The 16493-nt window shown below is 39.4% G+C and overlaps 1 protein-coding gene across 5 annotated transcripts in view; it reads right to left on the reverse strand.

The window, feature by feature from the left end:
- LOC132149460 (bromodomain-containing protein 4-like) overlaps positions 1-16493 on the reverse strand; it is a 62894-nt gene that overhangs the window by 21936 nt on the left and 24465 nt on the right. For 2 of the 5 annotated variants that reach the window (XM_059558715.1, XM_059558714.1), the window contains exon 1: positions 6987-7526. The exons of the other annotated variants lie outside the window; for them this stretch is intronic. In XM_059558715.1, coding sequence (XP_059414698.1) covers positions 6987-7087 — 101 coding nt within the window. In that variant the 5' untranslated portion in view covers positions 7088-7526. Of the gene's footprint in view, positions 1-6986; positions 7527-16493 lie in introns of those variants that run through there. 5 annotated transcript variants of the gene reach the window in all.

Below are 16493 nucleotides of genomic sequence, written 5' to 3' on the forward strand. Positions count from 1 at the left end.
AAATCTAATCTAATTTTTTCTTACAAACAAAAATGGGGTGAACACACTTTCTCATTTTAAATGATTTAAACACCGACACCATCGTGTCAATTGATTAATATGCGTGAGAGAGAGAGAGCAAGACAGCGCTCGTGTTGCGTGAAGATGGTGAGCGGGGCCGGGGCTCGCTCTCTCTCTCTCATCTCTTGCGCGCTGTCTCTCTCTCTCTCCTCTCTTGCACGCTGTCTCTCTCTCGTGAGCTCTCTCTCTCTCTCTTCTCTCTCTCGCTCTCTCTCTCTTTCTCTCTCACATTCGTCAAGGGCCGGGGAGCAGCTGGCCCGTACGGTTAATGAATAACGGATCAACTACGACAACCTACATCGCACATCCTGCGATGTGACTATTGTGGATTCGTACATCGCGATATCGATGCTTAAAACGACACATCGTGCAGCCCTAGTCTAGACCTAGTCCAGGGATTTTGTTTCCTTCTTTATTGTCATGCATTGGTCATAGAGCTCATTGTAGCGGTACCTCAGGTGTTGAAATGTATTTGTTATACATTATACAGGTTCACACGTACTTCGTTTGCAGTGTGTATACAGTATGTGTATTCGGTGCAAAAGCAGCAGCAAGAGCGCATTATTGTAATACAAAAGCACATTAAAATAATGCGCGAGCGCTAATCTCTCCGCTCAAGAATCAAGATTTTTATTCGTCACATACAAAATTATATATATATATATAACCAGCAGTGAAATGTGAGCACGCAGATTTCCTTTGCTATGGTGATCTGATACATGCTCCTCTCGCCCAGAGAGTGCACGCACTTAAAATGTCTCCTGCTCAAACTGCGTCCTTTGCACTCACAACTCTCTCTATTCTCATGCGCTAGATATTATTTTTTGCACCTTTCTATTTCTAACCTTTTCTGCAGTGTGAACGCTCTGATTGATTAACATGGGCTCTGAAAAAATACGCATCACAGACAGCGTGTGTGAACCTGGCGTTACGTAGGCATATGCCCAGTCGTTTCTGTTCTCGCACTCCATTTAGGTGCACTGCATTCTAATTGGATCGGATAGCATACTGCAGGAGGTTGGGGCCGCGGAAAATCGTGCTATAAAGTGATTTAGAAATTGTGCACACTCAAATCATGATTTTATGACCATTTCTATTAATCGCACAGCCCTACTTGGGACCTCAACCAAAGTGGTACTAAAAAAAAATTACCAGGTACTGTTCCCAGTAGAAAGCCCCCAAAAGTAAACTGTACCAAACCGTACCATGCAATGTAAAAGCGCCATAAGATACTTTTGCAGTTGACAGTCAAATAACTACTCCAAAATAACCTTTTACAGAATTAAACATTCACTGGACTTTCCAAAAAGCTTTTTTTTTTAATTCCAATGTAATTTCTATATACATCTAAAATTAAATGAACAACTTGCATTGGGAGACTAAAGAACTAAACGGGAGGGAAACTTAATTATTTTCCCATATTAAAAACTGGTTTACACAGACATCAGTAAATTAGCTACACTGCTGAACTGTGACATGAACAGACACTTTTGAGTCTTGACCTATCATGAGTACCGTATTTTCCGGACTATAAGTCACTTTTTTTCATAGTTTGGCTGGTCATGCGACTTATAGTCAGGTGCGACTTATCAAAATTAATTTGACATGTACCAAGAGAAATGAACCAAGAGCCCTCTCGCGGGTGTAGATGGTAATGTTTTCTCTTGGTACTTGGTTCTAAATAAATGCGATTTATAGTCCAGTGCAATTTATATATATGTTTTTTTCCTCATCATGGCGTATTTTTGGACTGAATCGACTTATACCGAGGTGCGACTTATAGTCCGAAAAAGACTGTACAAGCAATTGTTGTAGTCTTTAGGGTGCTACAGCAATTGCTGTAGTTTCTTAGGGTGACTATTTCTACTATGCTGCCAGTAGTCATTAAAGGGAAAGTTCACCCAAAAATAAATTGTCATCATTTGCTCACTCTTACGTTGTCCAAAACCTGTATTAATTTCGTTCTTGTGCTGAACACAAAAGATGATATTTTGAAGAATATGGGCAACTAAACAGTTGCTGGTCTTTGAATGCATCAAAATAACTTATGTTTAACAGAAGAAACTCATTTAGGGTTAAACTTGAGAGTGATCAAATGGGTGAAGTATCCTTTTAATGTTAAATAAACAACAAAAGTTAGTTGCTTTAATAAGAATCAATGTATAATTTATACAGTGAAGTGTATATGGTGTTTTTTATTTTAATATTTGTTCATTCAGTTTCTTGAATGCTCTTGAAATGAAAATCCCCTCTGCAGTGCTAGTTTCAGTCTGATTTATTACATTCTACTCTACCACACAAGCAAATGGGATATCTTGATTACATCACTTCTGTACTCTAGCGCTTAAACAATTACAAGTTACTTAATGTGACTTTTGACATCCTTGGCAAGAATATTTATCCTCAAGTTCTTGTTCAATAATTATAATCATTACAATATGCCCTAACCAGGCCGGACACAACATGATTCCTGAACACTAAAACACAGAAATGCAGTGCAGCGTGGCAACCACAAATCACAGCCAATCAGACACTGTGTGCACGAGTTCACGGTTTGCACACACTCTTGCAAAGTGCTGCACAGTGTAAACATAACTTGAGACAACATGCTTTCTTTTTTTTTCTTCTTTTTTTTTATGGTACTCCTTGAGTAGCGGTGATTTGTCAAGTAATATCGAACTCTGAACTTCCACAATCAGTCCATTTTTGGTCATTTTTGATAATATATGGAGAAACAAGTAATAGAAAACAGACAGCTAACAATGTATGGATACAGATGAGGAAAATACTACTACATGTTCATTTCAGTTGTAAAAATATTACACATCTACAAGATACTATTCTTTTCAATGGTTGACAGGCTAGACAAGGAATTTAGTTTTAAACTTTAATAAGAATTAATGTATATTTAATTAATACGGTGAAAGTTATGCATCCTTTTATGATTTTAAATGATCATTTAATGACCATTTTGATAACAGATTGTTTAGTGCAGTACTGGGTTTTCAATTGTGCATAGGCTTGTTCCAGTCAGGATATTCTCGCAAGTACACCTCAAACTTCATGAAGATCACAATTTAGATAGTTGATCGGAACTGTGTGTTATAAGAATGTTATATGCTATTTTGGTAAAACTGCCAAATTGCCTTAAATCAAAGACATTTCTATCGGCATGATAGAAGAGATCTGGCAAATACTCAATTTACTCAATACTCAAATACACAGGTTGTACAATAAAAACAGGATTACATCACAAAGCACATGTATGAAACACATTTACCTGACCCAGGAAACAAGCACAATATCAATAAATATAATGACCTTAGAGGTCTCATTTGCAGTGAAATTTGGAAAAGGACTTGTTATCAGTATATCAAAAACCCCTACAGGTACACCAAGAGAAAATATCAACCAAGACCATTGGTCAGAGCAATGAGAGCTCACCTCACCGACTAGGATGGAAACTGGTATACTGTCGCAAGGTTGTAAAGAACATAGATCTGATGAAATATGGTTGGCAGAAATAATTGCTTTACTTATGCACAAATCATATGTTGTGGATAAACAATGCAATGATCCAAATCCATTACAACGCCTCAATACAGTGAAATAGATTTAATTTAAAAGGAGTTTTAATATTTTGCTTGATTTTTCGATGTTGTTTAGATGTTTGACAATCTCATGAGAGACAAGGAGGCTGAAGGCTGTAATATGTCAGCATAGCAGTGGGATTAAACCTGTCTGCAAACAATGTGAAAAGGGAAATGCAGGTCTTACAAAAGTCATATCACTTACCAGCTAAACTAATTTAATTAGGGCTGCACAACTAATTGATTGAATGTTATAAAACGTTTTTCCGTGTCTGCTGTCGGGTTCCCATATAAAATGCATTAGGGATGCTACACGTTCATTTTATTTTCCTAGTTTCAAACATTTTGGCAGCTACAATGTCACATGAAAGTGAAAAAAATTACATTAAAAATAATGAATTTCTCTTCCACACTAACAGCAAAGCACGGACAATGCATGACATGAGATCAAAAGGCACTGAGTCTCATTCAATAATAATAGCATGGATTATTCATACTTGTACAAAAGGGAGAACTCATGAAGAAAATTCCCCCTAAATCACAACATGTGCTTACACACGAGTTTGTTCTTAACCCCGTTCTAGTGTTAATGAATTCTGAGTATTTTAATTAAGCAACCGAGTGCCTGAGGTTAGTAATCTGCATAAAATACACCCAAAACATAACCTTTACCACAACCTTTAGCCAGCTGTATACAAGCGCAACCTCACCACTTAAGCTATAACACAACTTTTCTAACACTTTTATAATGACGAAATTTAAGATAAAATCTAATTTTTTTTTTTAATGATCACATTTATAAGTCCACGCATAGTGATCGTGTATGTATGATTATAGTTGTTCCCACATTTCTTTGTAACTTTAGAATAGATTTCAGTATAAAAGTTATTGATGAACCATGATTTGTTTGGAAAACTTTCATACACTTTAGTTTTGTCTGATAATTTAATTCTATTTACCTTTTGTTCCGTTAACATTGGCCGCTCAAACACGAGTCAAAATGAGAAGCATCAAGAGTCTCAGAAACTGACTGGTTTTGATGTTTGCGCAAATTTTGCATTTAACGTCTTTTGAAATTGGCATGCAGAATAGTAGATGGTATAGATAGGCTACCTATTACCAAACTGTACAAAGCAGTGCCATGTCAGTAACATCCACCACTATCAAAAGCTTGATTTTGTTTACATAATACTTAAAAATATTTCCAGCACAGGCATGGTCAAAATCCACACCAACTAAAAGCAGCAATAAATGCGCTAATATAACCTTCCGATGCTTTACCTTTGGACAACTAAGTAGTGGTGTTTAAACTGTCAATTTGTAAGGGCACACTGGGTTGTGAAACTCTTTATTACTCCTAGGATCTGCTCAACATTATTTAGCATTGATGAGAAGAATGACTGAACAAAGCTAACTTTTCAGTATTAACTTTAATAATTGCACGAGTGCAACAGGTGTTAAGGTGCTTTACAGACTTGGATAAAACACAGAAAAAAGGTTGCAGTACTAATAAGAATGTGAACTTTATGAACCTTCCCTATAAAACTCCCATGACCACCAAGAAGTGACAATAACTGCAGCAGCGTCTGACCCAGGGCACCAAGCGTCCTGCCCCATTCACCTAGTGGAATAAAAGCTGACCTCTGAACTGGTCACCGATCTTTACATACCACTATGGAATGTGTGTGAGGGAGGAAGCGGCTCTGGTTTCCAAGAACATGAGCACGCACACCAGGAAATCTGGTTCTACAGGCAGGTCAAGCCCAACCTTGACACACGAAAGGGCGGATGTAAAAACTGACGGCAAACAAAATGGCTGCATCCCTAACGAAAGTAAACAATTAATCATTAATGCTAACTGGGAGTTTCTAAGGACAGAGAGCTCCAGGCTCCCAGTGGAGGGTCTAGGGACAGGACCGGGGCAGCAGGTTTATTTGCTTGAAAGCATATGCATAAATAATAAATGAAACTGTACAGTGTCAGTTGCTTAGGCCAAGAGTCCACCTCCCTCATCCATCTCCCATCTCTTCTTTCACACTCCAGTCTCGCCACTGCTCCTCCTGGGAGCGGTTCATCCCTACATCTCAGGCTTCATAGCTGCTTCAGCTGTCAGCAGAGAGGAGTAAAACAGTCTAAATTCACAGCTGTGTTACAAACAGCTCCCGAAGTGGAGGGAACTAATCTGTCCAAACATCAGTGGGGACTCCATAGGCACCACCATCAACAAAACACAGGTGTTTTGAACATTTGAGGTATCATGATGCGTTTGTTCTAGTACTTTGATCAGTGACCCAAAACGACTCAGAACGGGGTCTAACAAATGTCTATTTGAGAACGGAGCCAGGAGCGCATTGGCACACAGTAGGCATGTGGGCAATATGACTGGAGAATGTTTTTTCCCACTGCTGCAGCTCTCTGACCACAACTGTTCCACATGCCTTGCACAACTCGAACTCCAGGGTGGGACTGTCCAGCTCGCATGTGACATACATTCACAAGCCTCAAGGCCGTTTGTTATGCTAAGAGATTTAGCAGATGAATATTCAGAGGGAACACAGTTTTACAGGACCATTTAGTCTTTTTCATTCACTAAAATGCAACATGAGCACAGCAAACTCATGCTAGATTGTTCACTTAAAGACTATAAAGCAAGTAGTCGGGTTGGATTCCTTTGGGTTGGATAGGTACACCTGAAGGACTCTTTCTGGTTAAGTGAAGGACAGAAGGAAGTCTATTCTAAAAAAAAACACAGAAGAGAGTAAATCAAAAAGGACAAACTTTCTAAGAAAGAAAGAGAAACTATTGTAAATGCAGACCTCGATTCATTTTGAATGTTGCCCACTAAAACTGATATTTCCAGCTATAGGAAACATCTACAAACTTGCTTAATGTGCTCAATGAGGTCTGAAATATATAAGGTCTGAAAGTAAGGTCATGTAATTTACATTGTCTTGAGATCACCATTCACTAAAGTTGCTAAATCATAGCCGGCTGAACTCTCTCCTTCTGCCACAACAAATACACCACCCCCTTCTTCCTTTGAAAAAAAAACCCACCCTCCCCCTGCTTACTCACACACCCCCCTTTCTGTCTGAGAAAAAGTCTGAGTAAAGGACATATATTGGTGACCTGACAAAGTGAAAATGTAAAATCTTTTTTTTAACTAGTATGTTAAGTCAAACCAAAAGACTTGCACTAAATCTGAATATCTACCAAGTTAAGATAAAACTACAAGCGAACAAGCAACAAAAAGAGATACTACACACGGAAACAACACTGGTGATTAGTTGTGTAATGTTCAGAAAAACAGTTTCACAGAAAGCTTATCAGTTTTACCTTTTAACAGGGACGGAGCAATGTGCAATTTTTTCCAAAAGGGCATCCAGTGTCTGAAAATCCAGCAAATCATTGGACTTGGAATGCATTTTGTAATCCATTTATGGAGTTCCTCTCGGCACAAAAGCAAAACAGAAAGGGAACTAAAGGCAAGAAAAGTTTGTCACTCGTTCCCAAAACACAGCGACTTCTCGCTCTCGAATCTCCAGTTCTGACATGTGTGTCCTAAAATCCACTGCGCCAAATACATTAATCCATAGTTAGTCCACCATAGTCCTGAGAGAAAGGTTTTGTGGTTCCTGAGAAGCTTCTAAACAGAATCTCGATCGCGAGTAAGAGAGAGAGAGAGAGGCGCAGAGGCCTGAGGCCGGCTGGATCTGTTAGCGCTGTGCGCCGGTCGGCTCTCTACACCCTCCCCCCGTCAGCAACACAACGGCCCAGTTGCCACAGGCACTTCGCCCCATTGTGTGTCCACCAGAGGCCTTGCTCACACAAACCCCCTCCAGCAGGGTGCCAGAAAGAACGAGCGAAGAAGGCTCCGTAAAAAACCCAGAATGCGCACTTTCTTTCTCTCGCTCGTTCGCTGAGAGCAGCGTGCTCTTACTCAACAGTGAAATGGCTCTTGCGCTTCCTCATTGAGAAGAGGCTCTACCCACACACCCCTCCCTCGTCTCTCCGGTGCTTGCTCGTTCTCTAACCCCTCCCTTCTCTTTCCCCATCAATAGCTCTCTCTCTCTCTCTCTTCCTGCCTGGCTCTTTCACTCTTCTCAGCACACACACACACCTTCAGCTCCCCACCCCCTTTCTCCCTCCATTTCGCCTTCCCCCACTGATTCTTTTCAGACCGATCTCCTGCGTGCCTCCCCCACTACACCGTGGGCCATCTTATCTGATGCCTCTCCACACACCGCACACATTCACACATGTCTAGACTGCATCGGCACAAAACCAGGAACTGCCCTCAGTGTCAAACTACATGGATGCTAGAGACGCTGTTTGGAAGGGGAGGGTTTACAAGGGAAGAGGAGTAGATGGAAAGAGTGAGTGAGTGGACCCTCGGGAGGGTGAATTAGAGGACAACAAGGGGATAAACCTCCATAAAACACATGACAGATTGACGCAAATACTCCTTGGACACTGCTTGCTTGTGTGTGGATTTCAGTAGTGTGATCTGTGGGAAGGATTTTGTCAAGGTTCTCCAAGGTAATGTCATCATTTGCCTGTTCCGCTGCACGCTTCACAAACTTTGATACAGACGACCTCAAGTTTGGTGTGGAAATTATGAGCATTTGTTTGACATCAGGGCTCTTCATGTTGAGTCTAAAGCGAAGCGGTCTCAGCCACCATGGCTTATTAACGGGTTAGTTCACACAAAATGCAAACTGTGTCATGGCTCATCCTCATGCCTTTCCAAACATGTCTAATTTATGAGTACTTCCGTGGAACAAGGAAAAGCACCATAAAAGTAGACCACATGACTCATGTGTTATATTACAAGTCGCTTGAAGCCATACAGAAGATTTGTGTGAATAAAAAACAGAAGTCATTGCTCATTAAAAAAAAAAAATCCCCACAGCTCTCATTTGCACTTGTTCGCAATGGCCAATGATCTCAATGAACTCTAATCCGTGAACATAAACAAGTGAAAGTGATATTTAAGAACTTAAATTTATACCCGTTTATCCCACGAAGCTAATGTAGGCATAAGGTTTAATTTGCTAACATTAACCAAGACTGAACAATACAGCATGTATTAATCTTACGTCATGTAAATTTCAACAATTACTTGTACATTTTTTTTCAATCAAAATCTAATACCATTAATGCACTGTTAACTCAATTATAACAACTGTATTTTTACTAAATAACATTTAAAAACGAGAATAAAACATAGCTAACTGATAGTTAATTTTAGATTAAGCATGAACAAATAATGTTAACAAAAGAGACTTATTGTAAAGTATTACCCGGTTGTATAATTTTAGAATAAATCTATATATGATAACCATATGGTACTTTTAGGCTTCCACTGTATGGAAAATTGGGAGTTTGGAATGTGAGTGATGAGTAAATTAAAATTTTCATTTATGGGTGAGCCATCCCTTTAAACATAGAATTACACATCGATGTTTGTGTGACAGAGTGGGACGACCTCTCATTCCCCTAAAGACCTGCCGTCTACATGTACTGTCTCCTCCCACGATGATATCAGCCCACCATCTGTCCACACACACCCCTCATCATCATCATCATCATCATCATCATGACTCAGGCTAATTTCCTCCCATCTTCCAACCTTCACTGTTACTTTTACATCAGTCTCTTTTACTCTCAGTTCAGGGCCACCCAGCTACACAGCGGTCACAAATAAAGACCGCAAGAAACACGGGCATGAAGTGAAAAAATTACACCAAAACGAGTGAGCCACTCCAGATACTGTCAAAGCTAATACTCTCAATTCAGTGGTTGAATTATTATTATTATCATCTAGTGTTTACATTAAGAGTTAGATTTCAATATTTATCTTTTGACAAATTTATTAATGTTTTAATATTTACGCATTTGCATTGAAATTATGTAAAAGGGAAATGTTTGTCCATCAGATGAACTAATATTTCAAATCTCGTACCCAAGATGATAAATGTTTAAAGTAAAATCAATAAAACATAAAATGTCCCTTTATTTATATGCCCCAATAAAATACATGCTCATTATCTTATATTGGGACATATCTATGTACATATATTGATAAATGAAAAATATGAAGATTAAATGGTTGAAAATGTACCTTCATATTTTATTTCATATTTACCTTTACATTCAAACGTTTGAAATGCCACAGAGAGAACATCTATGCAAATTATTCGCCAATATATTAATCATAAATTATTGTGGCCTAGAACCTCAATAAGAAGCTGTATGTCCATCCCTTTAAGCCTCGTTTTCATTGGCATCGAATTAAATACGCCGCCTTCTCTAAGGTCCATGTAGATTTTATTTTGTCTCATTAAAACACTTGTAAACAATCAGTCCAACCCAAAAGAGAGTGGGATTTACATTAAAAGCTAACGAGCAATTATCACGTATTGAGGTGCCAGTGAGAATAAAAGAGGGCCGTCATGCTGGGCCATGTGAGAGTGACAGATCTCTATAGAGATGAGGTCACAACAGCAGATACAATGTCGATGAACAGATGTGATGGGGAGAATCCTATGTAAGCTCATCCACTTCTTTATAAACCCAAACCTTCACTGCTCAGACAGAGACAAAAACAGTGTTACCTACCTGTCTTTTATGCCTTTTACTGCTTTTATTCATAGGTATAGCACCAAAGGGGAAAGTAATAAGCCAGGTTCAAAGTCACAACATGAACACAGCTCAATATTATACTGCATGCATTTAACCACAGTGCTAGCTTTGACCATCTTTAATTCTTTAAGGGCTAATTACTGGAACTTGTGAAAGCAAACATCATTACTCATACGGTTAAGGGGTTCAAATTCCTGCATATTAAAAAAAAAAAAAAAAAACAACCTGTGCGGTTTGTACTACAAACATGAATAGCATCTCAAATTGCATGCATTGAAGAGAGAGGAATATTAAGGAGCTCTGAACCCACAGTTTTCACCTTGATTACACCACTATTCACGATCATGCAAAGGGTTGTTCTTAGTATGATTTGTGTTTCTGAAGGAAGTCTCTAATGCTCAACAAGGCTGCATTTATTTGATCAAAACTACAGTAGTATTTGAAATTACAATTTATAATAACTGCATATTTGAGTATACATTCAAATGTAATTTATTCCTGTGATGCGAAAGCTACATTTTCAACATTACTACAGTCTTTAGTGTCACATGGTCCTTTATAAAAAATAATAATATGCTGATTTGCTGCTCAAGAAACATTTAATATCAATGCTGAAAACAGTTTTTGTCAAATATTTTTCGAGAAATTTCACTCTATAAGTGAGGATATTTAGCCCTTGCAAGTAAACCAAAACTTTTACACCGTGCTTACTGTCTGCCAGAGGGCACAGGAACCCTGACATTTGACTTTAACCCCTTACATTCCAGGTAAACCTCTATCCAGCCCTGACCATCTGCACTCACTTTTACTGCCCCATCACAGGACTCCACCACTCCAATAAGTGTGTGTGTATGTGAGATCTGTGCGTTTTCTGTGCCTTCAGGCTGTATATATGGCTGGGGGAGGAAAAGACATCCTTCAGATTTCACATTCTGTCAGGAAGCACTCTGCAGCAGTGCACCGGAGTCTGGCCAGACAGCAACAAACCTTACACCTGGAGAGCATTCTGCCTTCCCCAACACCGCCTGAGACAATACAGCAGCTGCCCAAGTGACAAAGCACAACTCAGAGGCTGGGATGACCCTCACCAGCATTTGGTGGCTAATTTTCTGTGTGTGTGTTTGTGTGGGATCCTGCATTCAAACATAAGATGGTTTTGGGGGAGAAGGAAGAGAATGGGGTGGGGGGGTGGAGGGAGGAATAGATGCGGCGGCAGGCAAGCGCCTTCAGACTTTTGAGCCCATTAATCATCTGAACGTTTGAGAAGCCCAAGCCAACAGGGAACTGACAGGAGAGAACAGGGACAAGTAATCTGCTCCATATGTGTGTGTGTGTGTATGTGTTTGCCAGCATCAAGGAGGAGTACAAAGGCTAGAGCAGGTGAGATTGAGCCCATGAAGACAAGAGGGGAGTACAGGATAGACAAAAAAAAAAAAGAACAATGAAAGGCTTTCATGTGACCCATTGAGTGAAATGAAGAGGACACACAAACAAAAAGAGCTCTCCTTTCTCCCCATCTGCTCCTAACGTAAGCCTCCTGTGGCACATGGGACAGAACCCCTCCCATCTGTCGTTTGGGGAGATGTGCCCTGCAATGACACAGCAGCCATACGCTGGCACACAAGAGCATCAACCTTGACCCCTCTCTGCCTCCTGTCATACAGCCGCTGCACTGCACGCACCCGTCGTAACTCGCACACGCTCACAGCAGTAGACGTCCTCCGGAGGACACGGATCTTCAAAAGGGCTCAAGCAAAAAAAAAAAAAAAAAAAAGTTAACTATTTTTTACCTAGATACAAACAAACTCTGCCCTGAAGCCCAACTGAAAATGTCTGCACTGCCTGGTGCACCTTCAGTATGGAAGGCTGAGGAAATGCTGAGAATCAGTCCCTTTCTACATATATGAATAAGAGAAACCACAACACTCAATATGAAAGTCATGGCTCACTGTTAAGAGCTGATTTTCTTTGTACACTCAAAAGCACTTATGCGCATTAGCTTTGAGCTGCCTGAAAAAGACGGTTGTAGTCTGATTTGAACTTAAACAATTTAAGATGGCACTGTGGTTACATTTTATTCCTGATTTCAAATACACTACCGCTTCAAGTTTTGGGGTGGGTTGGGTAAAAGTTCGCTGATATAGTAAAAAAATAAGTGACATAACTTACCATACCAGGTTTTCTACAGTAGTAGTAGTTCAAACTCAATTCAGGAGTTCTGCAATCGCTTTGTAATCTAGTCTATCAGCTGTAGACAAGCTGTAATAATTTTCTGCCTTCGCCACATGCTTTAGTTACAAGTACATAAACTATAGTTTCATTGACAGTCACAAACAAATGAGATCTTGAGGCTTGATGCTATAACAGCCAAACAAATGCATGCATAACCAAACAAACAACAAAAATACATATAAGCTGTTAGTACTTCAAAAAATATGGTTTTATTTTTGTATTATTGCTTGTGCATTTTTTACATTATTGCAATTGTTTTAATATATTTAACTTCATGATAAAAATGATCTAAATTAGCATTTATTTTTGTTGTGGTTAGGCCTGGGACGGTATTGAATTTTTCTTACCGCGGTTGAAAAGCAATAAATTCCCGCGGTATTGCGGTAAACCGCAACCCGCAAACACCCCAACCCCCCCTCGTGATAGATGTACTTTCACTTTCGCACACACACGGGAGGCAAACGAATATAAGGAACAGGTTTATTTCACTTTTTTTTTTACATTTAGAACATGAACATTTAGAACAGAAATGGAATGATGTCTGAAATAAAAATTCTGCAAAACGAAATAATAGGCGAGGTTACCCTAGCCTTCATATTTGTTGGGGGGCGATATCAGATCTGATCGCAATTCACAGCAGAGATCTTAAGATAGAGCATCATAAAGACAAACAAACACATTTTTATTTATCGTATTGATCAGTAATAGATATTAATTTGCATGTTTATTTTCCATATTTTTACCTTCAGATTAGGCTACAGTCGTCGTCATCAAACAATCACTTAAACTATAACGACTTTTGCGCACACAGAGGCTAAGGCGATTGAGCATAAGGAACACATTTATTTAACATTTATTATTTCACATTTAGAATAAGAACATTTAGAACAGAAATTATGTCTGAAAAAAAAGTGCTGGCAAAACGGAACATACGCTATGGTTTACATCCCAGCCTTCATATTTTTTGCTAGAAAAACTAGAATGTTCACTTTGTCAGGTTTAAGGGAGGCCCTGAAAGACGTAACGACGTTACCTGCAGCACTGAACACACGTTCTGAGGGAATGCTTGTAGCGCAAATGGTCATATATTTTCGGGCTACTTTGGAAAGCAGAGGGAATCGGACACTATTGTCCCGCCACCAGACAAGAGGGTCTGCGTGGGAATCCAGGGCTTCCTCCTGCAAATACCTTCTGATCTCTGTGTCTACACGAATTCTCTTGGGGGTCGGAGTAGATGTTTTTTCTTTTTTTTTCCCAAGTAAGTCAGCCAGATTCGTTTTTTTGGGAGGGTTGGGTGCACTTGCTCCCTTTCCATCACCGTCATCACGCTGCTCTTCGGGGACATTCATCATCTCCTCCATGAGCTCATCCTTCACCTCGTCAGAAATGTCAATGCCCTTATACCTAGGGTCGACAAATGCGGTTTTTGCCAATAGCTGTTGAGTTGAGGGTGCACTGTATTTTTCCATCAAAACGGCAGACATTTTTTCTTTCAGATTGCGCGTCAATTGGGTGTCCTCCTCAGCGGGGAGCAGCAGATCCTCGGTGACTAGCTGCAGCACCGGTTTCAAAGAGGATGCAGTCACTGCTCGCTCAGAAGACAGTGCATCCGTGAAATCGGCAACATTTTTCAGGGCTGCATTCACCGATTCCATGACCTCCATGTCCTGCCACGTCGGAATTAGGTGTTGTGTGCGCCGGTCATCCAAAACCCTCCGAATGGCAGGGCCTTGTTCAAGAATGCGCGCAATTATTTTTTGCTTTGTTCCCCACCTGGTGGGGCAATCCTGTGAACAAATTAAACACATTTAGGATAGACTTTGCTTTAACATTATTTAAATTTACATATTTTTATATTACTTATATTATATAATATGAATTATATTTAATATGATTTATATTTTATATTACATATTTGTACATGTTTAGCTATATTAATATTTATATAGATATTACGTGTGCGCTTTTTTGTCTCAGTGGTTAATGAAGGCTATTTAACGAAGGCATATAGAGTAATATAAATATGTAGACATATAGGCTAAATTAATATAAATATTTAAAAATCTATAATATATATAAATATTATTTATATTATATATTTTTACATATTTATATTTATTTAGCCTATATCTCGTGTGCGCTTTGGTCTCAGTGTGGTTCAAGGCTATAATTTAACGAATGCTATTTAATTTAACAAAGTGTTGCTGCTAACAATATTGTGGTTGTTTTTTACTTATAAATAAGATAAATATAAATAATATTTATAAATAAGATAAATATAAATATTTATAAGTAAAAAAAAAAACAATGGCTGTATTGTGAGCAGCGACACTTTGTTAAATTAAATAGCATTCGTTAAATTATAGCCTTGTACCACACTGAGACCAAAGTTCACATGAGATCTAGGCCAAGTTAATATAAATATGTAAAAATATATAATATAAATAATATTTATACATATTATAGATTTTTACATATTTATATTAATTTATAGGCCTATGTCTCGTGTGCGCTTTGGTCTCAGTGTGGTACAAGGCTATAATTTAACGAATGCTATTTAATTTAACAAAGTGTCACACACTGCCGTCATTGTAAGCCTGGATATCTTTTTCGACGGCCCTTTAATGAAAATGGAATTTTAGAATCACATACTTAAATGTTTAATTGCCTACAATAATTATTTATTGATTATATTGAATTAAATCTCGCAGGCCTAGCCTATTTGTAGTTAATCTTTCCAAAAACAGAGTTGGAAGAGAGTTCAAACTTACCAGTACTAAGGAGTGCTGAGGCAGGCCCAGCTCAGTTTGTTCTTTCTGAAGCCGTTGTTTCTTTTGCCAGCTATGGGAGAAAGCGTTCACAAGCGTTCGACACAAACCCATGGCCCGGGCAGTGCGTTCTTTTTCTGCATTCATGGAGTTAGTGACGGCTAAATGGAGGTTGTGGCCGAAGCATGGTAGCCATCCCCATCCAAGTTTTCTCACCGCAGCCACAATGTTTGCTCCGTTATCACTAGTGACACAAGCCAACCTCTTCTCATCCAGAGACCATTCTTCAAGAGCCGATCGCAGAGCCTCGGAGAGGTTATCACTAGTGTGACTTTCTGGCATAAAGGATGTCTCCAAACACCTTGACTTCAGCTCCCAGTTGGTGTTCAGGTAATGAATTGTCACGCTCATATAGGGCATCATATTAACGCTTGACCACATATCTGTTGTGATAGAAAAATGGTCAGCGTCCTTTAACTCGCGTGCCAAACTGTCCTTCATTTTCATATACTTCTCTGGTACTGCCTTTTTTGAAAAGTATTTTCTGTCAGGGGGGACATATTGTTTGTCGAAGGCCTGTAGCATCGCCTTAAAGGCTGGCTTCTCGACTAAGTTAAATGGCAACTTTTCCTCCACTAGGAGACGAGTCACACTATCCGTCAGGGTTCGCCACTGATGGCTGTCGCGTTGGTACTTAGTCCCTTTAGCAAACGAGTCTGCGATGCACAGCTGTCGTCCCTGGCCTGAGGTTGTGGGCCGATCTTCAGACGAAGCACTTGTGGTGCTCTCAAGGGCAGCAAATGTTGCCGGATGATGGATTCGAAGATGCGTCCTCAGGTTGGACGTATTTGAACGTGATACCGGAATCTTTTTGTAGCAAATTCTACAAATGGGCTCATTAAAATTGCCTGGAAGTCCTTTTTCATCAGGTTCAAAGCCAAAATGTGCCCATATTGGCGACGTGACATTTGGCTTTGCCACCAAGTTAGCCCTCTCTGCCATGTTTCGATGGAATAGTAGCTTAAATGCTCAATTGTCGGCTGCGCAACCACGTGAGAGAATTGTGTTAAGCAGAATAAGCACGTGCAATTAAAAACTGAGGTCCTGCTTTTTTGGCTTTCTCATGAGTCATCCGCCTGTATTTTATGCTTTAGTAAAATTAAATGAAATTCAATATATAGGCTACAAGACATTACAC

The sequence above is a fragment of the Carassius carassius genome, chromosome 9 (assembly GCF_963082965.1).
Source record: "Carassius carassius chromosome 9, fCarCar2.1, whole genome shotgun sequence".
Classification (NCBI taxonomy): Eukaryota; Metazoa; Chordata; class Actinopteri; order Cypriniformes; family Cyprinidae; genus Carassius; species Carassius carassius.